The sequence below is a fragment of the Plasmodium vinckei genome (assembly GCF_900681995.1).
Source record: "Plasmodium vinckei vinckei genome assembly, chromosome: PVVCY_09".
Lineage (NCBI taxonomy): Eukaryota > Apicomplexa > Aconoidasida > Haemosporida > Plasmodiidae > Plasmodium > Plasmodium vinckei.
In genome coordinates, this window is record NC_051301.1 from 1165507 (window position 1) to 1179628 (window position 14122).

Here is a 14122-nt window from a genome sequence, read left to right on the forward strand (position 1 = left end):
ATAATACTTACATGTAGGAAAAATTAATATTCACAATTTTACATTATTTCATAATATGCGTTTTTATTGGATATATGCAAAAATAAATTAATTAAAAAACTACACAAATAAGAAAGAAATAAAAATAAAATACAAAATAACTAAATAAATTTCCTATATACCATCCAATTAAAAATTAACTTAAAAATTATATATATATTTTGTTTTTTAATTTCGTTGATTTTATACAGAAAAAAAAGGAGAAAAAACGACAAAATATCCGTAGAATAAATAATAGTGCGATTGGGGTTCCATCAAAATATTATACATATGAAGTAAAAAAAAATATTTATTGTTAAGATATTAATTATTAAATTAACCAAATATATGCCGTAAAAGAGACATGCTATTTTATTAAATCAAAATAGTAATTATATTCTCATATATAGGTATAAAAATGTATAAAGCAAAGAAAGCTATAATATTAAGAAATGTGCACACAGAAAAATAAAGGCATACACACGGGGAAAAAATGTATTATAGAAAAGAGAGCGGCAAAAAGGATTATCATTATTATCATAAATTATTAACTTAAATGCTTAAACTAAGTAATATATTGTAAAATAAATTAGATGTAATAAATGATGTGATTCATATTTTGATTACATTAAAATTGTTTACACATCTATACGATAAAAGAGTATGGTCTTATTTTTATCATTAAAAAATATTAATATAAAGTGAACAAAATTATGAATAAAAGGGACATAAGTAATAGGCACATAACAGATAAAGAGTAAGCAGCTAAATAAAATGGAAAAATATAATAAGCGAAAATTGAAGGAGGATTTATCAAACAAAAATGAAAATGAACATGCTGGAGAGAAAAAACAAAAAACGAAAATAGAAAATAAAGGAATAACTGATAAAAAGTTGCATAACAATTTGCAAATACATAATAATGTTCTTATAAAATTTATTAAAGAAAATGAGGAAAAATATGGAAAATTGGAAAAGGATGAAAATATATATAGAAAATTAAAAGCAAAATTTTTATCGTTAAATATATCAAATGTATCAATAGAACATTATAATTCTTTTGATTATTTTGAAAAAAATAAAATTGATTTTCTCCTTCCCGAATTAGACAACATCGTTAATTCGTCAAATATCGACGTTTTGAAGGGCCTCAGTGACGTGTCCTTTTATCCGAATTACAATGAAACAGTTAAAAAAAAATGGAAAAACAAAATAGTGAAAATAATACTTACATATTAGAACATTAAAAATCCTTTAAATAGGAAAATACGCATAATATTGCGGAATTTCTCTCAATTTATTTTATGTTTTATTTTATTTTGTTTTATTTTTTTATTCATTCTTAAAGATACGAAAAAGAATTGTGGAGTGGTTAGACAAGGAAAGAACCAAAGATACAAACACAAAAGATGATGCTGAGGAAACAAGCATATCATATTTGTCTAGCATGAACATTCTTCTAACTTATTTAATATATAAAAATGATAATTATTCTAATTATGCTTGTTTGATTTGTTTAAATATGCTGAAAGTACGATAAAATTGAACTAAAAAGCGAAAAAATTATGCGCAATAATATATATGTCTGCATAAACAAATAGTTGTATCTTCACTTCCCTTCTTCATGGTTATTTCTTGAATATTTTTAGTGGATGCACATTGAAAGAAAAAAACAAATGTTTCGGCTTTTCACACTAAAAGGAATATTAAAAAGGTTTTTATTATGCGCTCACTATTTGAACGATAACGAAATAATGAAAATTAAAAAATTGGAGAACGATCAATCCATAAGCGGTATGAAAAAAAAGTATAAATAGAGAAAAATGTATCTTATTTCATTATTGTCTTTTTAGTGTGTGTAAATTATATCATCGATGTGCCATATATACATATGTATGTATTTTCTTTTTAAAGAAGAGGATATAGGCGTTTTAAAAAACATATTTATGCTGTTATATGAAAGCATAGAATATCTCGACATAAGTAATTTGGTTAACATAAATAGTAAAAACTGCATATTTGAGCTCATAAAATTTTATATTGATTTATTGAAATATCCATTAATTCATTCAGTTCATGTACTATGTATAAATTACCTAATAAAAATAGTGAGAAAATGTTATGATATTAGATTTGAATATAATATAAATGTGGAATTATATGATATCGGCCCTCATGTAAATATATTTGTAAAAATTGTAAATTTAATATTTGCAAAAATCTTATCTACTTTAAAAGATATAAAAAATTCTGAAAATATATATTCTATTGAAGAAATAAACAATATTAATAATTTAATAGTTTTACTATTTACAAATATATTGAATAATTGCATAAGAATAATTATACCTCAAGTATTATATAATGATGAACAAAAACAAAAATATTTATTAAACAACGAAATGACAAGAACCACAAAAATAAACAAAATTAAGGATGACAACTTGGATGCTGACGACAAGATAGTTCTTAATGCATGTAATGAATAAAAAATGAAAAACATACATATATATGTTTATATAGACATATTTCTAGTATATTTGAATGTTTGGCTTTTTTAGGTAATCCGGTTTTTTCGTTTATCGAAATATTTATCATTAATAATAGTGATAAGTATGAAAAGACTGTATTTACAGATCTAATAAAAATAATAATTAATAATTGTAGAAGAATTGAAAAAAAATATAATGTTATGAAAATAATACACGATGAGTTTATGTTGCATATTAAAGGGGGAGACAATAAAAAAAATGGAGATAAATATTTAGATAATAATTATTTAAAAACGAAAAAAATCAGCAAAAAGCGATTGGAATCGACAGCATCTTTTCAAATATCCGACGATTGTAATTCTTCTGTTTATTCAGAGACAGAAGGGGAAGAAGAAGATGAAGGAGATGAAGAAGAAGGAGGAGAAAATGGGAAATCAGGAATAGCTGATAGTCAAGAAGATGGTCATGAAAGCGAGAAAGAAGCAAATAAATATTGTCCTGTGAATAGAATAAAGAACAAAGCAAAAAGTATTTTAGAGGTTGACAACAAAATGTATTATATTGTTTATGAATCAGTAATGATTAGATATTTAAATTTACTTTTAAAATATATGAACTGTGAAAAATATCAAATTCGGAATATGATATTAGACCTATTTTTAATATTAATAAAAAAAAAAAAAACGAATAAGAATGAAAATATTTATGAAAAATTATTTCAATTATTTTTAGAAAGATTAGAAGACCCAAACATTGTAGTAAAATCAAAAGCATTGTCTATATTAGTAATATTAACAAATAAAAAATATCATAATAATAATCTTGTTCGTAACTTTATATATAATAAAAGAAAAGAAAAAATAAATATGTATAAAATAATATCTTCTAACATATTTAGTCATAGAAGTAATATAAGAAAATTAACAATACAATATATAGAAGTTATATTTGAAACGTTAATAAGTCAAAAATTAAATTATAAAATATTTCTAATGTTTGTTTCTAATTATTTATATTCTTTATCATTTGATTCGATCTTATCTGTAAGAAGACAAGTTTTATTAACAGTTAATATTTTGTTCTTAATGGCTAGTAATGATGATTATATAGGGAAATTATGGATAACTATTATTTTGTCAGCTATAACAGATACAGAAGAAACAATAAAAGATGAAGCCATCTCAATATTTATAAATACATTTATGAAGGCATCTATTAATTGTTCTATATTTAATACTAATGAAAAAAAAATAGCCCAAGTTTTGGAAGAAAATGGATTGACCTATTTCAAGGCATTAACAACGTTTTCCTATGAGTTAGAAACAAAAAAAGAGGATTATAAAATCACAAAAAGCGGTGTAGAATTAAACTCGATTGTTAAAAATGGAACTATAACCGATTCGGTTGCACCTGATACAAATCATAGAAAATATTCAAACAATATTATCAAAAATAAAGAAGGATTGGAAAAAGAAAGAGAAGAGTGTGACAAAAACAATGACGGAGTGATATTACTTATTGAAATATGGGAAAAATATTTTGAAAAAAATATGAATAATTATTTTTTAATACTTTTAAAAATGATGACAAAATATGATTTACTAAATTTCAACCTTATATTATTTTGCTTAAAACAAAAGAAAAATAATGTCTTAGAAGAATTTATAAAAGGAATCAATATTTTTATATATAATTTAAGATACTTTTCAATACGAACCTGGAACACTTTTATATTTGATTTTATAATAGAGCTGTCAAAAGAGTACCAAAATAGTATTAATTTTGAAAGCATATTATTTTTGTTGAGTAGATGCTATAAAATATATTTGATGAATGAAGACGAAAATATTAATAAGAGTAATATAATTGATAAAAATATTATGAGTGAGAACAGAGTCGAAAAGATAAAAGAGAATCACGAAATAAATAACGCAATAAAAACTGGATTTCTATTTGATTCTATATTAACAGATCAAGAGTTAGCAAATGAAAAAAAATCGTGTCCTAATGGTATACTAAAAAATATCATGCTAAAATTATTCACAATAATTTATAATCTTCTAGATAATGAGAATAATGAAGTTAATGAAAGTTTTTTAGAAATTATAGAAAATACAATTTTTAATTTTAATTGTCCAATTTGTTTTATATATATAATATTAAATATATTGATAAAGAAAAAAAAAAATGGAAATCAATTTATAGATAAGCTAAAAAATAAGATTCACTTTTTTTTCGAAAAAATCGAAATAATTCCATATAATAACGTTTTTTGTAATATCTTAGTTACTTTTATATTTTTAATCAATCATTATAAAAAGCAAGATACCGAATTTTTAACTATGGCATCTGAAAAATTGAAAATAGTATATGAAAACGTATGTAAGAATAAATCATCAGACAACAGTGAAACAACTATAGGCGGTGAAGATTCTGACACTTTAAGCCGTCTCGGTGAAAATATTATAATGGTAAAGAATTGTATATACATGGCCCAATGTGTGTTGATAATAGATAAAGAGGTGATGAATAAAAATGATTTTTTCTTAATATTAGAAAGAGATTTAAATAATTCGAGTACATCCATGAATATATTGAATAATTTAATTATCCTGACTTATTACATGATAAAAAATTTTGGAAGTTCATGCAACAAATTTGTATTCAATCTTTTACGTTTTTTTAAACACGAAAATTCTTTTATTCGGTATTTGTCTTTTTATATGTTATCTAAATTAATTTCAGAAGATTATGTAAAATTTAATAATCAGTTTTTTTTTGGATTTTTATATTTATTAGCTGATAAAAATGAGATAATAAGAAAACAATCGTTATCTGTTTTTAAACATATAGTATTAATATATAACAAAAGTAATTTAATAAATTATATGATCGATTTTATATTTGTATTAAATAATTTCTATTCTATTAAACTGAGCAAGCATTTAACACACATTGGAAATCATTTTGAAATAAAAAACCCTGAAGATAGATATAAAATATATTGTTTATTAATAGAAAATTTAACCAATAGTGAAAAGTTTTCCTTTCAGCAAAAGTTGATAAATGAATATCTAATTCAATATGTTTATGATTATGATAATTATTATTTTTCTGATGAGCATGCAAAGGAAAAGAAAGGCGATGATGGAACTAACACCCGAGCTAAACCTAATAATATCATTCCATTAAATGACGAAGGAAATGAAGGATCTGTACTAAAAGATGTTTTACTCATATTAAGTTCCCGATTAATGAAAATAAAAATTAAAAAAGATTTTGCAAAATTAGAAGAAAAAAATAAAAATATAAAAATAAAAAATGTAGAAAGTAGTGTTAAAGTATTAAATGATCTTATGAAAAATATATTAAAAAAAAATACCCTCCCTATATTATTGTCTTTGCGTGCAATTATGCTTAAAACTAAATCATTTTTTTTTAAATATATAAATAATTTAATAATTTATTTATGTATTGATTATAAAGATTCATTGGAAGAATTAATAATAGAATCTCATATCCGAAATGAAATATTTAGTGATATACAACATTTTGTCTATATTGACGTTATACATTCTGTTCATAATAATAATGATATCTTCAATAAAAATAGTAACATTAATATTGACATAAACTTTTTAGAGTTGTCTCAAAACCAAATGATCGAACACAATTTGGAAAAAAATATGCATAACAAAAACATCAGGAAAAAAAGAAAAATTCATAAGAAAAAAAATTATGATAATAGCGATGATACCAGTGACAATAGTGACCGGTCTAGTGATTACGAGGAAGTTTCAAATGTTTTGCACAGTATCCACAATAGATCCCAATTATCAAAAAATAAAAAAACAAAAAAAAATATATAAAAATAAAATGCCCATAAGCATGCACTGATATGTATATACTTATTTATTCGTACAGTTTTGGCTAGTTTCGTTTTAAATGCATAGTAATGTTCTATCTTAGCTATACTTAAGGTTAAGACTATAATCACATATTATTTGTGCATAAATTAAATATGGATACTATTATGTTGGGCCTAATAACAGCATAATTTAATTTACCCCCAAAAAAATTTTGCGTTTTTTGTTCAACCCATATACATTTTTTTCTTTTTCTCTTCATACTATATATCATTACGTAAGGATTGTGACTGTATATCCTCTGTCTGATTTTTTTTTTTTTCCGATTCTTTCGGGATCAAGAACTTGAGATTGTTATATGTTGAAACACACATCTTTTTCGCCGTTTCTTCAATTTTGTTAATTTTAACTAATTTGCTTTTCTATAATACGAAAAAAAAAAAATTATAAAATGAAATACTTCTGATGAAGTTGAATTATGACAGGTTTAGAAAAAAACGAATGAAAAATTATATTATATAGAGTTAATATGCAAACAAATATACATAAGCTACGTCTATTAATACATGCCCATGAAATATGATGTAGCTATATATATGCATATTATTATAAGTTATAAAGCTAAAATAGATATAGAAAAAACAATTCAATTATTACCTTTCTTAAACTTTTTACAACGAATTTTTCCTTAATTTTTTGGGGCTTTTTAGATTTATTTTTCCTTTCCGTTATTTTTTTTTTCATTATTTTAACCTTTAGATTTTGCACCATTTTCAACAAATATATAATGGTAAAGTATTTATATAATCACGATTTGTTATTTGAAAAAAAATTGAATTTGATTAGTCCAATTTTATTAAATATAAAAATTAATTAAAAGCAATAATGGCGATAAAAATTTATCGAAATACAAATTTGTCAAATGGGAAATATATATGGAATATTATATATTTATTATATTATATACGTATTACTTTTATTTTTTTTTATATAAATAAAATAGCTATGTGGTAAATATTACATGTATGCGCTTTTAATATACGCAGAAAATTTTTCAATTTAAGCAAAGGGTAAATTGAAAAACAAAATAAAGTAGAAAAATATATGAATGAAAATAATAAAATAAAATTACGTATAGGGCATGGTATAATATGAATATTTTTTTAAAATTATTAAAAAATGGTACAAAGTAAAATAATATTTAGGCGTATGTAATATAAAGATAAGATAAGGTATTTTATATTAAAGGGTATGTAGGATATAGAAAATGTTTTAGTATCTAATTTTAAAATAAAAATGGGTGGCATTATTGTACATACGTATATATAATTATATGTGGGTACAGTTTTATATACTTTTTTGAAATATAATTAATGAAAAAAAATATATAAAGACTATATATATGCATGGAATTTACAACACTATACATTGGTATATTATCGCCTCAAAATTTCAACACTGGCTCAAGATAGTTCAGAAAATAATAAAAGAAGTTGGCGATAAAAACCAAAAGAATATATTTTTTCCTATAAATAAAATACCATTAAAATATGAGCGGAAAAATCCCCAAACTAATACTAAAGTATGAAAAAAAGGAAAAAGAAAAATTGAAAAGGAATAGTAAAATAAATAATACACAAAACAAAAGTAGCAGCTATAGCTATATATTTTTTATTTTTTTGTGTAATAAAAATAAAGTTGTTGAAATAAGAACAAATAATTTTGACGCATTTCAAGGGGAAATAGTAGAATTAAAAATATATCCCACTAATAATAAATTGAAGGGAGTGATTTTAATAAATGCAATACACACAACAAAAAATTGTACATATAAAAAAATGTACATTCCTTTATCATATATTAGCACATGCATACCAATTGCGGATAATACAAATGCAAAGGAACAAAAGGATATATCAAATGCAATTTTAAATAGTTATAAATCTTTATTGGTGAACGAAATATATGAAAAATTTAAGAAAATTGGGGGATAGAGACTTAACTAATTAGTAAAGAATATAAATTAATAAGACATCAAATTATACAAAAAATAATACAACACCATATGTATATATTTGAATTAAATATGCGGATATAGATAAAAAAGAAAAAGTTTATTATAATTAAAAATTTTTTTTTGTATATTGGGTCATTTGAATATTATAATTTGATTAAAATAAAAATATTTTTATCTCCCATTAAATCTTAGGGATATTTGTTTTATTTGTGCATGTGTTATTATGTTTTCAATTACTATACAACACTGTTGTATTATATATATAGCATATATATTTTTTTTTAATTATATTATTTATATTTTTTTCGTATGTTTTTTATTTGAAATAATTAATTTTATTTGAATTTAAAAAGAAAAAAGTTTAAAGATTAATAAAAAAAAATAAAAAAAGAGAATTACGCAAGTACATATATACAAGTAAATACATACATATACATGTGCCATAAAAACAAAAATAAAACATTAAAAAAAATCCAATTTTTATTTTTACTTAATCTTTCACATTTATTATTAACTCTATCATTATTCTGGGATCTCTAATATATTTTTATTACTAATATTTCTTTCTTTTTGTCTTTTTTTTCGGGATGAGTTTCCAAGTATACCATTAATGGTCTCATTGAAGCACACTTAATAATAATGATAAAGTATCATTTGTTTACAAAAAATTTTAAACCGTTTTTATATAGTAGTTTGTCCAATTCTATCATGCTAACATAAATTAATAAGATATCACACTCACAAAACAAATGGGAATATTGCCTTTCTATTTCTGTATGATAAAAAAAATATATAGAACGATATATATATAATATTGCATACATATTTATTAATGAATTTATGAAACTATAGATTAAGCTAATTTATTATACAAAATTATTTTTATAAATTACTTTGGATAATGTGGAAACTCCTTTTTGTAACTATTGTGCTTCTTTAATGCCCAAATTGCCATTTGTGTTATTGCAACACAGCAAAAAATGTAACCTTAAAAAAGAAGAGAAAAAAATAGCCCACAAATATGTATATATATATTCTTTCTTTAATATAAGTAATAATTAAACGATTCAACAATGAGTGTGCACATTTTATTAACTTATTATTCATCATATATACATTGATTAAAAAACAATTGTTCAATTTCTCACCTGTTAGTGTATTTGTTATAAGTGAAAATATAATCCATATTAGCGATTCATAAAAATAATTTGCACAAGATATGTAATTAAATCCATATCCATATGGTATCCCTCTGGTTTTCGTGCCTTTAAAAAAAAATAAAACATATATTTATAACGAAATAAATTAATATTGTCTCATGTACTATTTTGTATGAGTGTGTTCATAAAGTAGCGCATCATTAGTTGTTTTTTTATTCTGTTCCTAAAAATTAGTATAATATATCTACATATAAATATATTTCTTACCTCTTGGTCTTAAATTTTTTAATATTAAATGACATTTCAAATTTAAAAACTCTAAAACCTGAGAAAAGTGCAAACACAAATATGAATAATTATTCATGGAATTATATAATAGTATATTTTATTATATCCTTGAAGACCCTAGTTATATATATGCATTAGATAATAACAAACTAATGGTGAACGTAATGATAAACAGAAATCGAATAGTATTCATAGATATAAATGATATAACGAATTCTTACTAGTAACACAAAAAAAATATAATAGACTAAATGTGGTTTGGAGCCCAAATTGTACGGCTTGTATTTCGGGTGAAATAAATAATACCCAATATTTACACCGCATAGTATCCTAAAAAACAAATAAAATAATAAATTTTTGAATAAATATGAAGCATAACAACTTTTGAATTAAAAAACAGGTAATGTGGTGATATAATAAAGAATGGTAACTTAAATAAATAACTAAATCATATTTCTTTTACCAGTAATGTCCACAATTTATTGGAACCCTCACTATTGGCATAGTTGCATTGCTAAATCTGTGGACAAATAGGGATTCAAATTCTCTTTTCAAAAAGTGAAATAACAAAAACCATAAGGATAATCTGCATTCCATTTAAACAGTAAAAAAGGTAAACAAAAATATATAATAATGAGATAACAAAAAAGGAACTGACAGTTATGATTGAAATATTTTTATAACATATATCGTATTGTGATTTTTTTTTTTAATTTGTATTTCTTGAAACTTACATTTGGATTATATGCTTATTTTTTGCAGTATGGGAATAAATATATTTATCACAAAAATAAAAAAACGGAAAAATCAAAATTGGCCCTAAATATTCTATAACATAAACTAATCGCCATGATATTTGTACACCTACAAAAATAAAATATTGAATATTCAAAAGTGTATACTGTTCCCCTTTAGCACTAGAAAAAGTGAATATACTCACAAAAGATATTATATATATTGTTATACTATATGATTATATGTAATTGTTTACCTAAGTCCTTAAATATTAATATGTCTCCATCTTTTATTCCAACTTCGCTTAATGTTCCACTAACAAGTGTTTTTCCTGTGGCTATAAAAATATACAAAACAAAATTTATTAATTAAAAAGATGCTTATTAATTATATTATTTGTAAATCATATGAAACACGGTACATCGTTTATTTCTTTTGTTATATATTTTTTTAATGTTGTTCATTTTCGTATTAATAAGGTCTCTACATCTACATCTACATATTCAAACATATATATTATTTCCAAATATAACATATAATAATTACCATTATCTAAGTTCCATTTTTGCCTTTCAGGATAATAATGGTCTAAACATAAATGAAAAACAAAAAAATAATGTTTTCTTATTTAAAACACTGACTTATTTTTTGAATAGCTTGCATGGATATGCATATAAATACATATATGATCATATGAGTTTCATTGATATTCTGTTATTTTAAATTATAGATATAATTTGTTGTATATAAAATGATTTTATGTATTTTGGTTTTCTTTCTTACATTTGATATAAAATAGTTCTTTAAATTGGTCAACTGTTGTTGATGGACTAATGTCAAAACAGTCTATAAATTTTCCATTCCTTTTTCTCAAAATTACTTTCATTTTTTTCTCTCATATAATTATTACTATTTATATATTATATTTTTCTTCCTTAACTCGACCCGTATATCTGATTACAAAGTCTATTTTATCTGCTATCTTTTTTTTTTTTTTTTAATATTTTTTGATTGAACATTTATATATGCTGTCATATATCACTTGCATTATCCTTTGTTTATCTCAAATATGTTTCCACGACGTATTAAAAACATGTGCATATAATTTGAGTTATAGATAACTTGTATTCAATATGGAAAAGCCCCCAAAAAATGAGAATTCTAATGCTTTTCGTATCAATACATTTACTATCTTTATAATATATATATAATACACAAATATATGTTATATATATACATGCTCATTTTTTACAAGTTGACATTTTACATATTTAATATGTATGGTTACTTGTGCCACCTTTTATTCATACATATTTGCAATATATAATAAAAGGCAAATATATATATTTATATAATACAAATATTTTTGTTTTTATCAGTTCATTTTGATTTTCATAAATCATCAATTTTTTTTATTATTATTCTTTTTTTGTTATTTTCAGTATATAAACAAATATTAACTTTTTTTATTTATTTATTTTAGTAATATTATTTTATTTATTGTTTTTTAATGGATACTCATTTACCCATACCTTATTATTTGCATATTTTGTAATGTTTCCACAGTTTTTTTTTATTTGGATATTTTATTTTTACATATGTTTTTTTTAACATCTATTTTTCCCATATTTTATTATTTGTTCTTTATGCTGCCATTTTTTCCATTATATTTATCTAATTGCATATTACAAATACATTATACTATATTTTATTTTGTTATGCACTTCTTTACTAACCTTCAAAAAAAATAATATAATAATATATATAGTATAAATAAATTATATATTATATATAATATTTATTTATGCAAATAATACAGTATTATTTATATACCTTTATATAAGTCAAATTTTTTTTTACACATGATATTATTAATTTTGGAAATATAAAATTTATTACTTTAAATATATATGATTTTCAAAATAAAACGAAACATGCAAATTGGAAATGTTGAAAATTGTTTATTAATAATACTTAACTTTAATATATTTATTAGTATATACGCTAATTGCTTAGTTTGTTCGATTTTTTTTTATATGATACAATATAAAAGCAAATTAGGGGAAATACATAGATTACAAAAAAAAAAAATTTCAATTAATTTTGTAGTTTTAAATAGTTATGATATTATGTAAACATCTGCTGAAGTGTATATATTTATGCATTTATTTATCTATCGGCCAATGCATAATTATTCGGTCTATGTTTCCTGGCTATTGCCGTTGAAAAACTTTCTTATTTCCCCTTTATTTGTGCAATTGTTTGATACAATTTTTTACTGCTTGGGATTTTGCACTTGCATTGAATTATCAAATCATATATTTGAAAAATAGCGAATTTATAAAAAGAATGAGGAAAAAAAGTATTCCCAAATTAACAAATTTATATAATATATTCTCCACATTTTACATATAAGATGTTGCAATATTTTTTTACATGCTTTGTGTTATTTTGTACCCTCTTAGTTCCTTTTTCCTTTTAAGATGGAATATATTTTTTTAATTTCTATTGATAATCATTTTCACTTATTTCGACATTATATGCATAGTCCTCATAAAGCACCAACACTTTGAGGGATATACACAATTTTAGTGAAAAAGGAAATAAGTTTATAAAAATATGAAGGTCTAAGACTTTGTATATATCTTTCTATTTTATGTATCAAACTAAAGTTTTCCCCTTTCGAATTATTTTATCACCTTTGGTTATCTATAATTTATATAATTATTAATAGGACATTATAAATATACAAACAGTGCAATTTAACCTTTAAATATTATATGAATAATAAGTTGAAATACTAGAACAAAAAGAAACCATTGAAAAATTATTTAAAAATAAAATTTAGTGCATAAATATTACATTTTTTTTTAATATATGCATTATGTGCAGACAATCTATTTATAATTCTCTTAATTCAAATATTGTTTGTGAACATATCCCCAAAAAATTAAAAGGGAAAAAGGAAAAATGTTTTTTTACTAATTTAAGCATTATATAGGTATATCAAAGTGATGAGAGAAATATATATTATATATATGATCCATACACACATAAATTTACGTATTTTTTTATTGTGTCTTATTATTGCTTATAAAAATATAAATATTAATTTTCCATTATTGGAGAAAAGACTAAAAATATGTAGAAAATTTATAAAATGATGAGTTAAAAATATATTATTATTCTTAAAAGACGGAATATAATATTTACATTTATAGTGAAAATATTTTTCACTACAATTATTTTTTAAAAACACATTATTTTATCTTTTGAATAAAGAGAAGAATTATATAAATTACGATTTATAGAATTTCGTATTAAAACAAAATATATATATACTCCTTACGTACATTAATTTGCGTATAGAAAACTCAAAATCGAACGATATCAATTGGACATCGAAAAATCGTATCATTATTCAAGCGATAAGAGATAAACTTAGTTTTATATGTTTAATTTTTTATTATTAGCATACTACATTTGCTTATGATACATACATAATACACATAATTAAGTGTGTATGCATAATTACATTCTATTGCG

General features: G+C 22.1%; 4 protein-coding genes across 4 annotated transcripts; 2 read left to right on the forward strand and 2 right to left on the reverse strand.

The window, feature by feature from the left end:
• Positions 1 to 792: 792 nt before the first annotated feature.
• PVVCY_0903410 (condensin-2 complex subunit D3, putative) lies at positions 793 to 6379 on the forward strand (the record flags this gene model as incomplete). Its single annotated transcript, XM_008626677.1, has 5 exons — positions 793 to 1206; positions 1367 to 1549; positions 1668 to 1812; positions 1933 to 2496; positions 2580 to 6379. The coding sequence occupies 5 exons, from the start codon at positions 793 to 795 to the stop codon at positions 6377 to 6379; spliced, it is 5106 nt and encodes a 1701-aa protein (XP_008624899.1).
• A 260-nt stretch (positions 6380 to 6639) lies between these two features.
• PVVCY_0903420 (conserved Plasmodium protein, unknown function) lies at positions 6640 to 7147 on the reverse strand (the record flags this gene model as incomplete). The annotated part of the gene is made up of 2 exons (XM_037634357.1): positions 6640 to 6798; positions 7034 to 7147. 2 exons carry the CDS (start codon positions 7145 to 7147, stop codon positions 6640 to 6642), a joined length of 273 nt encoding a protein of 90 aa, XP_037490462.1.
• Positions 7148 to 7926: 779 nt separating this feature from the next.
• Positions 7927 to 8370, forward strand: PVVCY_0903430 (conserved Plasmodium protein, unknown function; the record flags this gene model as incomplete). The annotated part of the gene is made up of 1 exon (XM_008626678.1): positions 7927 to 8370. One exon carries the CDS (start codon positions 7927 to 7929, stop codon positions 8368 to 8370), a length of 444 nt encoding a protein of 147 aa, XP_008624900.1.
• Positions 8371 to 9131: 761 nt separating this feature from the next.
• PVVCY_0903440 (3-oxo-5-alpha-steroid 4-dehydrogenase, putative) lies at positions 9132 to 11462 on the reverse strand (the record flags this gene model as incomplete). Its single annotated transcript, XM_008626679.2, has 10 exons — positions 9132 to 9165; positions 9287 to 9380; positions 9542 to 9658; positions 9821 to 9878; positions 10063 to 10171; positions 10305 to 10427; positions 10576 to 10705; positions 10833 to 10913; positions 11123 to 11164; positions 11360 to 11462. 10 exons carry the CDS (start codon positions 11460 to 11462, stop codon positions 9132 to 9134), a joined length of 891 nt encoding a protein of 296 aa, XP_008624901.2.
• Positions 11463 to 14122: the final 2660 nt, after the last annotated feature.